This window comes from Eumetopias jubatus, unplaced genomic scaffold (genome assembly GCF_037043125.1).
Source record: "Eumetopias jubatus isolate StellerSeaLion01/CBP00866 unplaced genomic scaffold, mEumJub1_p1.0 scaffold_10, whole genome shotgun sequence".
In the NCBI taxonomy this organism is placed as follows: Eukaryota; Metazoa; Chordata; class Mammalia; order Carnivora; family Otariidae; genus Eumetopias; species Eumetopias jubatus.
Window position 1 is genome coordinate 56,256,703 of NW_028274816.1, and position 16,377 is coordinate 56,273,079.

At 44.9% G+C, this 16,377-nt stretch overlaps 1 protein-coding gene across 1 annotated transcript in view; it reads left to right on the forward strand.

Annotated features, from left to right (window-relative positions):
* The window catches only part of SAE1 (SUMO1 activating enzyme subunit 1), a 77,157-nt gene that overhangs the window by 23,224 nt on the left and 37,556 nt on the right, over positions 1–16,377 (forward strand). Inside the window, exons 5-6 of the mRNA XM_028088049.1 lie at positions 1,640–1,739; positions 13,789–13,894. Of these exons, the coding sequence (XP_027943850.1) occupies positions 1,640–1,739; positions 13,789–13,894 (206 nt within the window). The remainder of the gene's footprint in view (positions 1–1,639; positions 1,740–13,788; positions 13,895–16,377) is intronic.

The window sequence follows — 16,377 nt, forward strand, 5'->3', positions numbered from 1 at the left end:
ACATAATATTTTCAGAAAAAAATATAGTTTTATTCACCAGTAGGAAACAACCCATCTAAGGAAAGTATGCTTGAACACTTGGCAACCAGTTCATTAACAGCCTACTGATTATATAGGTTGTGTGTTCAGAATTGTAGGAGATGTGGCCCTTGTTTTCAAAATAATGGTCTAATTTAAAGCAGAGTTCTTACGGCAGTCAAATATACCACGTGGGTATTTGATCAGCCTGGACTTCAGTTGGTGAAACCACACCTTCTGTGTACGGGAGACTTGCTTGGATTGTAAACACGTGTTCCTCAGTTTTGGCTTCTGTGTTTTGAGGTTGATAATAAAATGAGTATGAAATAGTTAAGATGGGTAACTCTGAAGGCACAGGCAGTCAAAGTCTGTCTTGGAAAAGCTCCAAAGTCCAGAGACTGCTCTGGTCTAACAAACAGACCTTATCCTCTCAGTTTGAATATCAAGGTTGAAGACGGTGGTGATTCTCACATGATGGGACCTGCAGTGGTTTGAACTTGTAGCTTCCAGATGAAAGGTGGCAGATGATACCAGTATTGTTAAAACTATCTGCACTGGGTTTTTGGCTGTTATTTCTGACTACCTCCCTTGCTAATAAGAGGTAAAGAGAGATCCTGTGTGGTAGGTGAAGCTTCCTACCAAGAGTCAAGAATTGCTTGTTTTGGGGCGCCTGGGTGGCTCAGTCGTTAAGCGTCTGCCTTCGGCTCAGGTTGTGATCCCAGGGTCCTGGGATCGAGCCCCGCATCGGGCTCCCTGCTCCGTGGGAAGCCTGCTTCTCCCTCTCCCACTCCCCCTGCTTGTGTTCCCACTCTCGCTGTGTCTGTCTCTGACAAATAAAATCTTTAAAAAAAGAATTGCTTTGTTTTGTTCAGTTTCTTAGGCAGATCACTGAAATATCTCTGGTCTGCAAATATCTTGTCTGTAAAATTGAGGTGAGGGAAGGACAGACATGTTCAAAATCTCTCATAACTTTGGCATTTTATGGCTTTCAGAAACTCTGTAGTTTCTTGGGCACACTCTAAACGGATGGAGAAGTCAATACTAGAGAAAAGCAGGCCAGATTATTTTAATGTGAGCTCCCCATGGCAGAGGGGAGAAATTAAGTTTGGCTCTATTTCATAATTCAAGTGAAATTTAAAAAGCTTGCTGAGAGCTTACTTTGCGCTGGGCAGTGTATGCTAAGCAATTCGTTATTTCTCATCTTAAAATAATTCTGAGAGATTGTTATTCCCACATAGTGGGTAATTGATTTATCAGGTAATCATTGGCCACTTTGGGATTTGAACCCACTCTGATACGCCTGACTGCAAAGCTTTTGCTCTTTTTTTTTTTTTAAGATTTATTTATTTTAGAGAGGGTGCACAATGTGGGGGAAGGGGCAGAGGGAGAGGGAGAGAACCTCAAGCAGACTCCCTGCTGAGCATGGAGCCCAACGCAGCTGTTGGTTCCCACGACCTTGAGCTGAAACCAAGAGTCAGACACTTAACCCGCTGAGCCACCCAAGCACCCCAGGCTTTTGCTCTCAGCCACCATCCTATCGCATGAGCTGGTGATGCTCTTCTTGTTCTAATGGCTTGATTCAGAGAGTAGAGTTCAATTCCCTTCCCTTGTCACTCTCTAGGGAGAAAACCAAAGTTGCCAAAGTTAACCAAGGGGTAGAAGACGGACCTGATACCAAGAGAGCAAAGCTTGATTCATCTGAAACGACTATGGTCAAAAAGGTATGTGTACTGTGAGGGGGTCAAAGATCAGAAACCTTGGAGCCTTGTTGGGGACAGGCAGTCACAACTGCAAGCAGGGGAAGCAAGCATGTAGTCTTGAAGGGAGGGGTCTGGACAAACCCGGCTAGTGCTTGTCCAACTTAAAGGAGGGAGGGGGTAGCTGCTGCTTAGTTTCAGCCAGCTGTTGCCATGAAGGAATATGGACCCAGTGATGCCAGGTGTTAATTTTTTTTTTTTTTAAAGATTTTATTTATTTATTTCTTTGAGAGAGAAAGCAGGAGCTGGGGGAGGGGTAGAGGGAGAGGGGAAAGCAGACTGCCCACTGAGCAGGGACCCCGATGCGGGACTCGATCCAGGGACTCCAGGATCATGACCTGAGCCAAAGGCAGTCACTTAACCAACTGAGCCACCCAGGTGCCCGCCAGGTGTTAATTTTTAACAGAATCAGAAATACAGATTTTTTTTATAGGTTCTGTCCCAAACTTTTTTTTTTTTTTTAGATTTTATTTTTTTGGAGAGAGCGTGCGCACGCACAAGCATGCACAAGGTGGGGGAGCAGCAGGCAGAGGGAGAAGCCGGCTCCCCACTGAGCAGGGATCAATTCAGGGCTCTATCCCAGGACCCTGGGATCATGACCTGAGCTGAAGGCAGACACTTAACTGACTGAGCCACCCCAGGCATCCCAGTACCAAACTTTTTAATACTGGCTACCTACTCACTTTGGTTTGAATGCTGTTCCTTTCACTCCGTGGAGGCTAGAGAGAACATGCCTGCAGGACTGACTTGGTGTGGGGGCCGATTGGAGCCTCTAGTATTTGGAGCAGTGTCGGAATGACTTGGAGCAAAGGCCATCCCTCTTGCATAAAAGAAAGTTTTTTGGATAGACAGACAATTTAGGGAAGTCCTACCTAAGTGGGCAGGAAGACAGTTTAAGCTTGAATTGTTTATGCTTTGCTTCTTTTAAAATGAAGTATTCGAGGACAGCTTTCCACCAGATAACCTTTTAAGAAGAAAGGCCTCAGTGTTGACAAGTGTTATCATCCGGTGTGTATTTTTTAACATAGTTTTTAGGGGCTTAGGCTCTACTGGAGTTGGCGCAGTGATTTAAATCATTTTACAGAGAGAGCAGGGACTCGGAAGGAGATGATTTCCACAGCCAGTGTTGGAATCCGAGAAGGGAGTCCTGCACTGGGGGAGACAAGATGAAGGGGCCAGAATTGGTTTTGTCCAACTGAGGAAAGACATGACCGAGTCCATATTTACTCTTTGCTTTGTAGATTTAAATATTGAGAAAGAAAAACAGCTGGTCAGAGCTTCGAGTTAAAATTGCTCTAAAGGGGGGATTCTAAGAGCGCAGAAACCACAAGAGAGACTGCAGAAACCACAGAAGTGGAACTCGTTGAGTTTCCAGCAAGGCTGCGCAGGAGATTTTTGTTTTCTTGCTCTTTATGTTTGTATTGGAAGAGTTTGATTGCTGTGAGTGTGATATAGAGGAATTATTAAGCCCTAATTTTAGTGTCTATTCACAGGACCATAATTACCCAGAGTGAACATTGGTGTTTTGGCCAAAACTTGGGTCCTTTTCTTTCTCCCTTTTCTTTCTTTTTGAGGCCCAGTCAAGCTTTATCTGAATAGCTCCGTGAGTTTGGTGGGGGGAGATAAATTGTTAACTAAGGAGGAGTACAAAAGCATCTTTGTGGGTGCTGTCAATTTATAAATCACACCCTCTTACAAGTGTGACACTTGGCCTTGGTGTGAAGGGTTTTATGGCTTAAGGGCCTTCTCTGATTGAGGCGGGGTCGTTCACATTCAAATGGGGGAGAGCGCCTAGCTTTGTTAGCCCTTCACAGCTGGAAGTTTCTCCCGGAGTCAATACTGATGATGGTGCCCACTGGGGCGGATCTGGAAACCGCTCTGGGGAGCCACTTTATCTAGCTATGAGGAGAATGTGGGCAGCCCAGGCAGGCACCCGGTGGCCTTCGCGTACCATTCCTTGGGCTCTTCAGTCACAGAGCTCTTTGTGCGGCCTCTTCCTCCAGGGGCCGAGTTTGAAGGTATCAAAATATTCCCCAGCTGACATTGTTAGTCAGCTGTTTCACTTGGACAATTCAGGCTTGGATTCCAACCCCGAGCCCTTAAGGTTGTGAGGCATTCAGTGCATTCCTGATGACAATCCCTGGGATTCCAAACCTTGTCTTTGTGCGGCCTCACTAAGAGCACTGCGGAAGGACGGGCTTGAACTGGGTTTGGGCTCTGGCTTCGCCACCTTATAACAGGCCTTGTCCATTTTGGCAGAGACTGCTCCTTGGATTTTAAAGTTTTCTTCCAACTCAAAAATTCCTTAATTGAGATTATGCCCCTTCGCCTAAATTGTACAGAATAGGTAGTTGGGTTATGCTCAAAGTGCAGGATGGGGGTGGGGAGGCAACCACTTCCTGTTTCCTGTGAAAGGTTTCTGGTTAGGGTTCCCTCCCCGCCCGCCCCCCCCCCCCCCCGCCGCCTTTTCCTTAGGTTCAACCAAATGTTGTATAGCCACTTTTGCTTCAAGGTACACATTGTGCTCCTAAATTAGAAATGTTAAAAAACAAAGAGGAAAAATAGAGCTTGTGGTTTTCACACCGCTTAGGAGGATACTGGGCCTTTCTAGCACATGTGTCATCATGATAAATACAAGAGTGGGAAAATTCTTAGCCCAGAGGTAGGTGCTTGGTCGTTGGCTTCCTCTGGTGCCCAGGAAAAGTTATGAGACAGATTTCATCAGAATCAGGTCTTGGGCACAATCCTAATAGAGATACCAGTGTAAAGTAGATAAAGGAGAGGGCAGTAGTTTTGTGATAAGGAAGTGTCCAGAAAGATTTCCCAGAGGAAGAGTTGTTAAGAGTTGGTACATGAAGGAGAGTTTGCCAAGCACTGAAGACAGGACTGGCATTTAGTCACAGGAAATGGGATCAACTGAAAGCACAGACGTAGGAACAGAATGACTCTGGCTTCCCTCACCCCGAAACAGCCAGGTCTTTTTGTATCTGTGAGTTGCAAAGTGCCTACTGTGTGCAAGGCATTCTGTGGGGTGCAGGGAAGTGCATCCAGTCCTGTTGTCTCTATTTACGGCTGCCACCAAAGCTAAGAGCAGTTCCTTGACTTGCCTGAGATCCTGCAGCTATGTTAAGAGGGAGTGGAGGGGGAGGACATAGACGGTGGCCGCGGGCACAGGCTTGCCCTGCCTTCTAAAGGGTGAATCCCCCTTGGAGTTTCTAGGATAATTTTAAACTTTATGGAGATGATGGGATAAAATACATGAAAATTGGGACCTTTCTGGAAAAGCCTTCAGGATAAAAGGCCACCCTCATGCTCCCATGCTGCTGCTCATGTTTCTTTATTGTTAGGGCTGCCAGACACAGTAGATGCCTGGTGGTGGTGACTCTGCATCACAGCTCTTTAAAAATTAAACATAACAAAGGATTTGTTCGTGACATGCTAAGAAATACAGATTTAATTTTACCTCTGTTTCTGAAATAGTAAGGGACTAATTTGGGCACTGTTAATACTCTTGCATGAATCAGTTGTGAGATTCCACAGTTGAGTAGTGATTCATTATTTTGATCCCCCTTTCTGAGCAGTTTATGGACGACTCATCTCCTTTCACCCCCATCCTGAAGGGAACATTCCAGGGACTGACTGGTTTCATTCTTCACCTTGGTTTGTGATGCTGAGGGAACTTGTCAGGGTTTCTCTCCCGTTAGGGTCCAGGCTCCATAAGGGCTGGGCGCTTTTGTTCACTGCTGTGTTCCTGGTGCAGTCCCTGGTACAGTCTTATCCAGGAAATGTTTGTTCAGTGTGTTGTGGCTGCTCCTGACACATAATAGGACAGCTTTGGAGATCATTGTCATTTTAAAAAAGAATTACTGAGTTGACTTTCTTTGTGATCAACCAAATGGATTAATTAACCTCATAACACATTAGTTGTCATGGTTTATGTTATTTGAGCTGGGCTGAGAGAACAGAATTCCAAAAGAGGACAAGGGACTTGGCCCGGAGTATTTAGAAGTAAGTCATTGGGTTGCCTAGACCAGGACCTTTAGACCAGAGGTGTTTAAAACCCTGCTAATTGTCAGAATCACTTGGTTTGGGGGTGGGGGGCAGGAGATGCAGGGTGCATATTGCAGAGTTGGGCAGAGTGCTGATAGCAGGTTTTTAAGGTAGGACAGGTGGGGGGCTGGGGGCGAGGTTTTGGCACTCTAGGAATGAGGGAAGGGGGTCTCCCAGCATCACGGCACAATCCAGTGTATTTTTTATTGTGATATCTGATATCCCCAAATAATGTGACATCAATACAGATTACAGAACATAACAACAAAACACTACCCAACTTAAAAACCCAAATATTTCCAGTCCTGTTGTACCAATCTGTGTGTTCCTTCTCTGTCTTCTCCCCAGGGAGGTACGTTTGTGTGGATTTTAAAAAGTACGGGGGTCGGGGGCTGGTGCCTGGGTGGTTCAGTCAGTTGAGCCTCCAGCTCTTTGATTTTGGCTCAGGTCATGATCTCAGGGTCCAGGGTCGTGGGATTCCCTGCTCAGCGCAGAGTCTGCTTCTCTCCCTCTCTCTCTGCTCCTCTGCGTGCTCATACGCTTTCTCTCACTCTCTCTCTCAAAATAAATAACAAGTACCTGGAAGGGGCGGTTATAGCCCTGCTTGACATGGCGTTTTACCACGTTTGTAAATCTAAACAATGGAATGTGATGTAGGTGTAAATTAAGAATGATGTAGCTAATCTGCCATGGACCCACCACCCAATTTAAAGCATAAAACTCTGCCAGCATGGTCAAGGTCCCCCAGCTATCCCTCCCCAGTATAAGTAATCACTACCCTCAATTGTGGTTCTCATTCCCACCCATTTCTTCTTACTACATATGTATTTCCAAGCAATATAGGATTGTTTGGTATGCTTTTTAACTTCTTAAAAATCAGGTTTAATATTGTATGCATGCTGCCACCTGCTTTTTAAGAGCAGCGTTATGTTTGTGAGGCCATCTGTGTTTGTATGCAGTTCTAGGGCTTTGCTGTCCATTGTGGTTAGCCACTAGCCACATATGGCTATTTAAATTAAAATTAACTAAAATAAAATTTTTTTCAGTCTCCTAGCCACACTTCAAATGCTCACCAAGCACGTACGGTATTGGCATCTGTATTGTGCACAGATACAGAACAGTTGCCATCATCACTGAGTTCTCTAGGACAGCCCAGCAGGACATTTGGTCTTTTTTTTTTTTTTTTTTGCTGTAGTGTATTTGTTGTGTGAATGCATTGCTGTTTGTTTATCCAGTCTCCTATTGGTGAGCATGTGGGTGTATAAAGTTTTTCTGTTACAAATGGTGTCACAGAGAGAGAGAGAGAGTGTGTGTGTGTAGATAATCTCTCTGGGTAAATGTGTGATTTCTCTGGGATGTATGCTTAGGTGGGAGAATAGGGTATGTGCAGTTTCAACTTCACCAGACCTGCTAAATGACTCTCGAGTAGTTTTATCAATTCACATTCCAGAATCATCAGTATGTAATGGTAACATTTGGTGACTTCAGGCTCTTTTACCACTCTGCTGAGTGTGACAGCTTTGTCTTGGATTGTGGTTGTCATTTGTTAGAATGCTTTTGAAAACTATAGACTCTTGTGAGTAGGTGTGGAAATCCAACTTAGAAATCTGTAGTTTTCAACTTGTCTCAATTCTGATTTACATTTAGCTTTACAGCCAGAGCTGTATCCCTTGTTATAGATGTTCAGCCTGCTTTTTTAAAAGTAAAATATTTTGGGATGCCTGGGTGGCTCGGTTGGGTGTCTGCCTTCGGCTCAGGTCATGATCCCGGAGTCCTGGGATCAAGTCCCGCGTCGGGCTCCCTGCTCAGTGGGGAGTCTGCTTCTCCCTCTGCCCCCCCCACCCTCATGCTTGCGCTGTCTCTTTCTCTGAAATAAATAAATGAAATCTTAAAAAAAAAAAAAGTAAAATGTGTTTACAGTCCCAAATGTGGGAAATACAGAACAAGTTGAGAAAATGTGAACCCTGCTCGCCAGTAATGACTGTCATATTCCTTTCAGTATTCTTCCTACTCATCTGCATATGTGATAAAATTGGGGTTTTAATGAACATACGTTAACATGAGAAATACATAACAATCTAATATACATGACATATACACATAACATCTTTTGCTTTCTTCACTCAACATATTTTCCATAAGCATAGGAGTGGATGGTCCATTTTGGAGAGTCGTTTTAAGAGGCTGTGTTCTCTTCTCTTTTCGCTTTGCCTCAGTGCATTGAGCCAGGCTCCTATTGCGTTGATGGCTTTATACTTGCCCACTGTTCAGAGTGGCTCAACACAGCCCTACAGTTTGATGGCTGTCAGACTGTGTGGGAGAATTCATCTTTTATATTTACTACTGGGCTTTTGGCAAATGAAAAACAGGTTGGATCCTATCAGCTCACAGATACTTATTGACATTCTCTTCTATGCAGTGCTGTGTCTTTCACCGTGATCCCTGCCTCAGGAAGCTGATACCTGTCTGGGGAGAGTTGTAAGAGGGTTTGTTACTAGTCTTAACTAGACTATCAGTTTGAAATCCTTAAGGCTCAGAATTGCTAGGAAAGGAAATGGATAGTGGAGGGAAGTAAGTCAGGCATTGTACCCAGCGGAATCCATGAGCTGAGGGCAGGGAAAAGGGGGAGGGCTGAGTGAGGTGTGAAAGTTACCTGTTTTGGGGTGTTCATTCTGGGGGTTGTGGCTCCCTGGCGCATATTGCTGGGGGCTTTATCTGAAGACCCTTCATTTTCTGCGGATGCTGTTAGGCATATTTTTCTCATCGTAAATCCAGTGTCAGCAAGGTGGGCAAGATGGGTACCACCATTTGCATTTGTTGTACTATAGATTAGGTGATGTCGTTTTTTTTGTTTTGTTTTGTTTTGTTTTTGTTTTTTTAAGTAATCTCTACACCCCACATGGGGCTGAAACTCATGACCCCTAGATCAAGATCGCATGCTCCACCAACTGAGCCAGCCAGGCACCTAGACAATAATAGACTTTAGGTAGTTTGAACCAGAAAAATGGGACATTAATTGGGTTCAGGCTGCAGTAGCACAAGAAGCATTGACTAACTACTGTGACCTGAGAAGGGTAAAGACCAGGCCAGCTGGGGAGACTTGGATACAGCAGGAATTTAGCTTTTCTCTAAAGAGCGCTTCCAGCCATTAATGTGTCTCTGTTATTAATTTTCAGATTCTCAATTCCCAGGAGAAAGAATCTGTTTGGTGTGGCCTGGGCCATGTGCCCACCTCTGGCTCTGTCACGTGTGGCTGGAGGGCTGGTACATATTTCAGACAAGGTTACTGGGGGCCTCCTTCCCAAATATCAGAAAACTTCCCTAAAAGTTGCCTGCCACAGACAGGCCTAAGAGAGGTACATTCATTTGTGTGAATTCACAAGTTCCTGGCAAAATTTCGAGTAGTTCTGCCCTGAGACTTGGGGAGGAAAGAGGGCCGGTGTCCTTGGTCCTAGTGCTCTACAGGGTCCCAGTCTGGTCTCCTTGTAGCCCTTCCTCTAGTAGAGTGAGGATTCCGTGGGATTAAGGTGATATGTCCACCTGGGTCCATCTCCCCCACCCCCCTAGTTCTGGACCACATTGCGGGTACTTGGGACCCCTGGAATCTCCTGCCCAGACCACCCCGGCTCACTACCCAGGCCTTTGTGGGCTTCTTCCCTGATCTTCCTCCGGAGTGCAAACCTTGCAACAAGGTCCACACGCCTAGGCCTGAAGAGTAGTTGTTTCAGTGGGGAAGGATGGCCTGGGTGGCCACACTCATGTGCAAAGTCTCTTGCATGGTGACACAGAGCCAGAGGTGGGAAGAAAGAGGGGAAAGAGGACCTTTCCCTCTCCTAGTGCACCTCATTCTGCCGCAGAACTCCCAAGGAGTGTGAGAATTCTAAATTTGAACCCAGTCTTCCAGGTAGTAATAAAGAAAGTTTATTTGCTGAGGCAGGAGAATATAATACACTTTATTTTTATATTTTTAAAAAAGATTTTATTTATTTATTTGACAGAGACACAGCGAGAGGGGGAACACAAGCAGGGGGAGTGGGAGAGGGAGAAGCAGGCTTCCTGCTGAGCAGGGAGCCCGATGTGGGGCTCGATCCCAGGACCCTGGGATCATGACCTGAGCCAAAGGCAGATGCTTAACGACTGAGCCACTCAGGCACCCCTACACTTTATTTTTAAATAGCCCGTTCGTATGATTTATACCTAAATACGTAGAAGTGTTATATGGGTTTCCACCTGTACTTTCACCCCAGGCCCTGAAAGTTTAGAGGTAGGCCTGTGTGGGACTGAGACTCTGAAACACAACTTTTTTTCCTCATTTGTCATAGTGTCGTGACCTAAGAAATCAGTGGATTCTTAGCCAGGCAAACTACAAAAATTCTGAATTAAAATCTTGGTAGTTTAGGGCGCCTGGGTGGCTCAGATGGTTAAGCGTCTGCCTTCGGCTCAGGTCAAGATCCCAGCGTCCTGGGATCAAGTCCCGCATCAGGCTCCCTGCTCCTTGGGAGCCTGCTTCTCCCTCTGCCTCTCTCTCTCTGTCTCTTATGAATAAATAAATAAAATCTTAAAAAATAAAATCAAATCTTGGTAGTTTATGAGACCTCATGAGAGTTTGTTTTGTCATCGTGATGGCATTCCCCGACCATACTGCTGACGGCTGGATCTGTGTTGTAAGACTTCTTAAGAGGGGTCTGGCATTCTGTGTCAGGCAATAAATGTCACCCAGCTGGCTATTTCACTTGACTTTTGAGGTCAAACAGACTCATTGACCAAAAGGTTTGAGGGCAGTACAAACATTTTGTATATTAACTTTTACAGTGGATTTAAATCCCAAAGGAGTGATTATGGGGAAGTAGAAAACCACCTTAAAAACCATATGAGTTTTTCATCTTCACTAGTCATTTGAGCTTTCATCTGTCAGTTCCATTTTGGTCCTTAGCAAGCAGTGTCAACTGCCTGGGAACTGATAGATCTTGGTACTGTTGTCTCTTTTCTTTTTTAAATATCTGGGGTGTTTGTTGGAGGAGTGGATATGTGTGCATATGGAGTAGTGTGTATATGTGTGTATATGGAGTAGTGTGTATATGTGGTGAGAGAAGGAAGGAGAAAAAGACCCATACCTCGGGAAATTTGAAATTATTTATACATACTCACATACCATCTTTTTTTTTTTTTAGATTTTATTTATTTTTTTTGAGAGACACAGAGAGCTTGAGCATGAGTTGGGGGGAGGAGCAGAGAGAGAGGGAGAAGCACACTCCCTGCTGAGCAGGGAGCCCAATGTGAGGACTGATCCCAGGACTCCAGGATCGTGACCTGAGCCAAAGGCAGACACTTAACTGAGTGAGCCACCCAGGTGCCCCCATCTTTTTGTTGTTTTTAAGATTTTATTTATTTACTTGAGAGAGAGAGAGTGTGAGAGCATACAAGTCGGGGAAGGGGTGGAGGGAGAGGGAAATCTCAAGAGAATCCCAAGACTCCCTGCTGAGCAGGGATCCAGACCCGGACCCGGGGCTCAATCCCAGGTCATTGGGATTGTCATGACTTGAGCGGAAGGCAGATGCTTAACTGACTGAGCCACTCAGGCGTCCCCACATATAACCATATTAAACTTCGTAAAAGTAGCTAGTACAGGGGTGCGCCTGGGTGGCTGAGTTGGTTAAGCAGCTGCCTTCAGCTCAGGTCATGATCCTGGAGTCCCGGGATCAAGTGCCACATCGGGTTTCCTGCTCAGCAGGGAGTCTGCTTCTCCCTCTGACCTTCCCCCCTCTCATGTGCTCTCTCTCTCTCTCTCTCTCATTCTCTCTCTCAAATAAGTAAAATCTTAAAAAAAAAAAAAAACTAGGCTAGTACTGAGAACCATTTTTTTTCTGAACCATTTGAGAATAAGGTGTCAAAATGATGCTCCATCCATCACTCCTAAATATTTGTCTGTATTTTCTCAAACAAGGCATTTTCCGTAATCACAAACAAGTTAACTTCAAAATCAAAATTTAAATGGAGACATCACTACCATCTAATCCTCAGACCCCATTCAGGTTTTACCAGTTGTTCCAATCATGTCCTTAATGACAGAAGGATTCAGTTCAGGATTATGCATGCATCTAGATTTTCATGATGCTTTTGAAGATTATAAGCCAGTTATTTTGTAAATTGTTCCTTAGTCTGGGTTCGTCTAATGTTCCCTCATGATTAGATTCCAGCTTCACACCTTTGGGAAAAATATCACAGCAGGGTTGCTCCTCATCCCATCCTGTGGTCTGGTGCTGGTTTCCATATGCTACTTTACTGGCAATGTTAATTTTGATCGTTTGAGTAGAATTATGTCTGCCAGATTTTTCCTTTGAAAACAATTCCTCTCTTCCCTATAATTATCCTCCAGTAATTTTTGGAGAGGTTGTTTGAAAATATGTAAATACCTCATTATTCTTTATCAATGAGTTGATTTTAGCTATATGACTGAAGGATTCTAGTTTATTTAAAGTGTTATAATGTATTATTTTTTTTTCCCCGCAAAGTGTTCCAATTTGACCAGTGGGAGCTCCTTTATGTTGGCTCCTGTTTCCTCTTGACACGTCCCCATCATTCTTTGCACACTTCCTTGTTTCAGGCACAGTAAGATGTTTTGGGCTCCTGTCATACTCTCCCTGACCTAGCTTCGAAATCAGCCATTTCTCCAGAGAGAAATGTTTCTCTCATTGGGGGTTAGAAACCAAGATTTGTCAAGGTCTGCTCACGGCTCCCAGGGCATCATTGCTTTGGTGCTTTGTCTGTGGACGCAGCTCTTCAGTATTTGTATGTGCGTACACACATGCTTGCATCTGCATTTACTTCCTTGTCTGTCTGTATATATTGAAAATGAGTTCACACTAATAACCCACCACAGGCTTTATTCTATTTTTTTCCCTTTCCATAATTCTAATTCTCTTCTCTGACAGTGAGAAACCTAGGTTCTCTGTGTATTCACTTGCTGCAGAAGTTCTTCGTTGGTGGGGCGCCTGGGTGGCTCATTCATTAGGCGTCTGCCTTTGGCTCGGGTCATGATCCCAGGGTCCTGGGATCGAGCCCCGCATCGGGTTCCCTGCTCAGCTGGAAGCCTATTTCTCCCTCTCCCACTCCCCCTGCTTGTGTTCCCTCTCTCGCTGTGTCTCTATCAAATAAATAAATAGGAAAAAAAAATCTTAAAAAAAAAAAGAGAAGTCATCCCTGGTTGGAGTCAGTCTCCCAGTCCCCCCTGGGTTGCTACCCTTCTTACCCAGCTCTGCTCTGTCCCCTGCAGCAGGCCACCCAGCCCCCCCACACACACACACTCTTCCCTGCCTTTCCTCAGTCCCAGCGGGATGTCTTCTGGACCGAACGATTCAGGAAAGGAAAAGGAAAATCACTTTCTTACTCATATTTAATTGTTTATATTTTAAAATATAGATATGTGCTGGCATTTTTCAAGATAATTTTCATTTAGCTTTAATAGGTTTCGGCAATGTTTCTTGCTACTGTAGGCCTTTTGCTAATGCCATCTCCAGCCCCACAGCCTGGAACTTTTGTTTCATAGCCCTTGCTTATGTTTCTTGCTGTTATTTATTGCTATTGTTATCTTCAAACCATTCTTCTAATGAGACACGTTTAATTTTTTTGTTGGCTGTGACAAAGAATGTTGTATTGAATATCTTTAGACACACACTCTTATTCACTTGTGCAAGAACTTCTGCGGTGTGAACACAGCCAGAGTTAAAGCCAGAGTGGAACTGGATCTTTAGCTTTGCTAGGACTCCTCCTAGTGCAGAGAGTACATGTCATTCATCGCTGTGTCCCCAGCACCCAGAGGAGCACACAGTAAGTGCTCAATTAAAATTTATTGGGCTTGAGTGGTCCTCAGCTGCTTTTAATGAACAGTAAACCTTAAATAATGACATTTCTCCTAGATGGTGAGGAGCTACTGCCCTAAGCAATTTTGCCTTTTTCTCAACAGAAGGTGGTCTTTTGCTCTGTTAAGGAAGCGCTGGAAGTGGACTGGAGCAGTGATAAAGCAAAGGCAGCTCTGAAGCGTACAACTTCGGATTACTTTCTCCTTCAAGGTGAGGACTCAGAGCAGAGCTTCCCAGTGAGCACTTTGTGCTTTGATTTCTGCACCTGTGGCTACAGAGTCCAAGGGGTTTCTTGATGTTTGCCCCTAGTCGAGTTCCTCACGAGGTGGTTCTCCGTGGCCACTCAAGAACATCTAGATGGATGGAGATGTGGCCCATCGTTGAGTTCTGCATAACCCTCACCCATTCTCAGGGAGACTGAGGTAGAGATGTTGCTTTTATTTGTCAAATTTGCAAAGCACTTTTGGTTGCATTTGGATAGTCTTCAGCCTTCCTTTCTCCAGGGCTGGGTCTGTGCAGACTCCAGGAACACCCCCTGCCCCAAGTCAGGAGAGAGGGTGGCTGTGTGTGATAGCTACACACAATTCCTCCCTCCCCAGGCACTATGTATATTGGTTCAAAGGGAAATATATAAAACTTCCTTAATAAACTGAAAATCAGATGAGGCTAATTAGCTAGGAATGAAGCTTTCCTCCTGTTAATTAGTGGTGTTAGCCAGGTTGGGGTTGGGGAGAGTTGGGAAAAACTAGTTTAGAGCACTTAATATCCATTTGTATAGAAATCATCCAGTGTGGGGAGGTAAGGAAGTCATCCAGTGGGTTAGGTAGGAATGAGTCTTAGGCACGTGAGTCGGCTAGGACTCAGAAAATAGCTCCTTTTCTGGACGAGGATAGGACGGCAAGGCAGTGCCATCTCTAGTCCAGCCTGAGCACGGGGCCTGGACCCTTGGGAGAAGCCAGTCACTCTGGCTGGCACATCGAGAGCCCTCAGTAAACAGTAGCCATTAATTTGTAAAGGTTTGGGGGGTATAACCTGAGTGGTTCTTACTGCTGCTTATACAAGGAGTCAACAGGTATTTGAGTTTACCAAAATCTGGTGATTCTCAACCAAGGGCGGTTTTGCTCACTGGGGCTAGTAGCGGTGTCAAGACATTTTTGGTTGTTCAGGCTGGGGGCAGATAGGGTGGGGAGAGGTTAGGCATGTTGCTAAATATCCATGGCACAGGACAGCCCCTCGTGACAAAGCGTTATCTGGCCCACAGTGTCACAGTGTCAGTAGTGCCAAGGGCAAGACATCTAATCTAACCCTTTGCAGTTTCTAGAGTATTTTCTCTTCCCACCTCATCAACACAGCACCCTTGTGAGGTAGACAGAGTGGGACTTCTCCCCAGTTTGGTTTCTTGAGGTGGGGAAACAGAGACCCAGAGAGGCTCAGTGTTTTACCTGAGAGAACACAGACTGGACCTTGGGCCCTGAACCGCTCAGGTCTTTGAAGCATAAGGCCATGTGGGAAACAGCAGCCTACCTTCATCCTAAGTGCTGTCTAGGTGTTGGCTTATGGAATCCTCGCTACACTCATGTGGAGTAGCTGCTATTCCCCCATTTATAGTTGTTTTAAAAGACACAGACTGGGGCGCCTGGATGGCCCAGTCGGTTGAGTGGCTGCCTACGGCTCAGGTCATGATCTCAGGGTCCTGGGATGGAGCCCCGCATCGGGCTCCCTGCTTGGTGGGAAGTCTGCTTCTCCCTCTCCCTGTACCCCTCACCCTGCTTGTTCTCTCTCTCTCTTCCTCTATCAAATAAGTAAATAAAATCTTTTTTAAAAAAAGACAGACTGATTAAGATCCAGGCCTGCTGCCATCCCTGCCCTCAGGAGCCCATCACCAAAGTGGGAGGCCACATTGTGGGGGAAAGTGTATATTTAAATCCAGGTGCTGCTGGCCAGCACCGTTAGAAGTTACCAGGGGCTGGGGAAGTAGACAGGTCCTGAGGAAGAAGCAGTAGCCTTATTACTGTGACCCATATGGCATACTCGGTTCATGGTTGTTCAGAACAGGAGCTTTGGAATGAAAACAGATCTGGGTTTTCAGTCCTGGTTCTGTCATTTTTCTAGGTGGGTGATGTTGAGCCACAGAGTTAAATTCCCTGAGGCTCACTCAAATTCCCCTCTGACCATGGGGGTGTTATTAGCGCTTGTCTCAAGGGGGTTTTTGTAAGACTGGGATGGTATACATACAAAAGGCTCAGCACAGAGCAAGGAAATATTAGAGACCTGTGTTATCTGTGAAGTTGTAGGCTTTTTTGTTTTTTGGGTTTTTGGTTTTTGACATGAGTACTTTGCAACTGTGTAGAAATTTGGGGATTGACTCAATTTCCCTTAGTTCCATACTTGAGTAGGTATTATCATGGCAGCAATCTTAGTAGATTTTAATTTTCTGCTGGTGACACTTCGTTGGGTAATAACATCCCATATGTTTACTTCTCTCTTCTCTACGGTACTCAGTACCTTTCCAGTTTCAATTTCAGGGCTTCAGATTTGGTGATCTGATGTAAAACGTTCATTAATTAATAGTCATAGAAATTTTTTTATTATGGTAAGAAACACATACCATAAAATTTACCCTCTTAACCACTTTCCATGTACAGTTCTGTAACAGTCATAGAATTATAAAAGGAGGCAGGCCCACATATCCT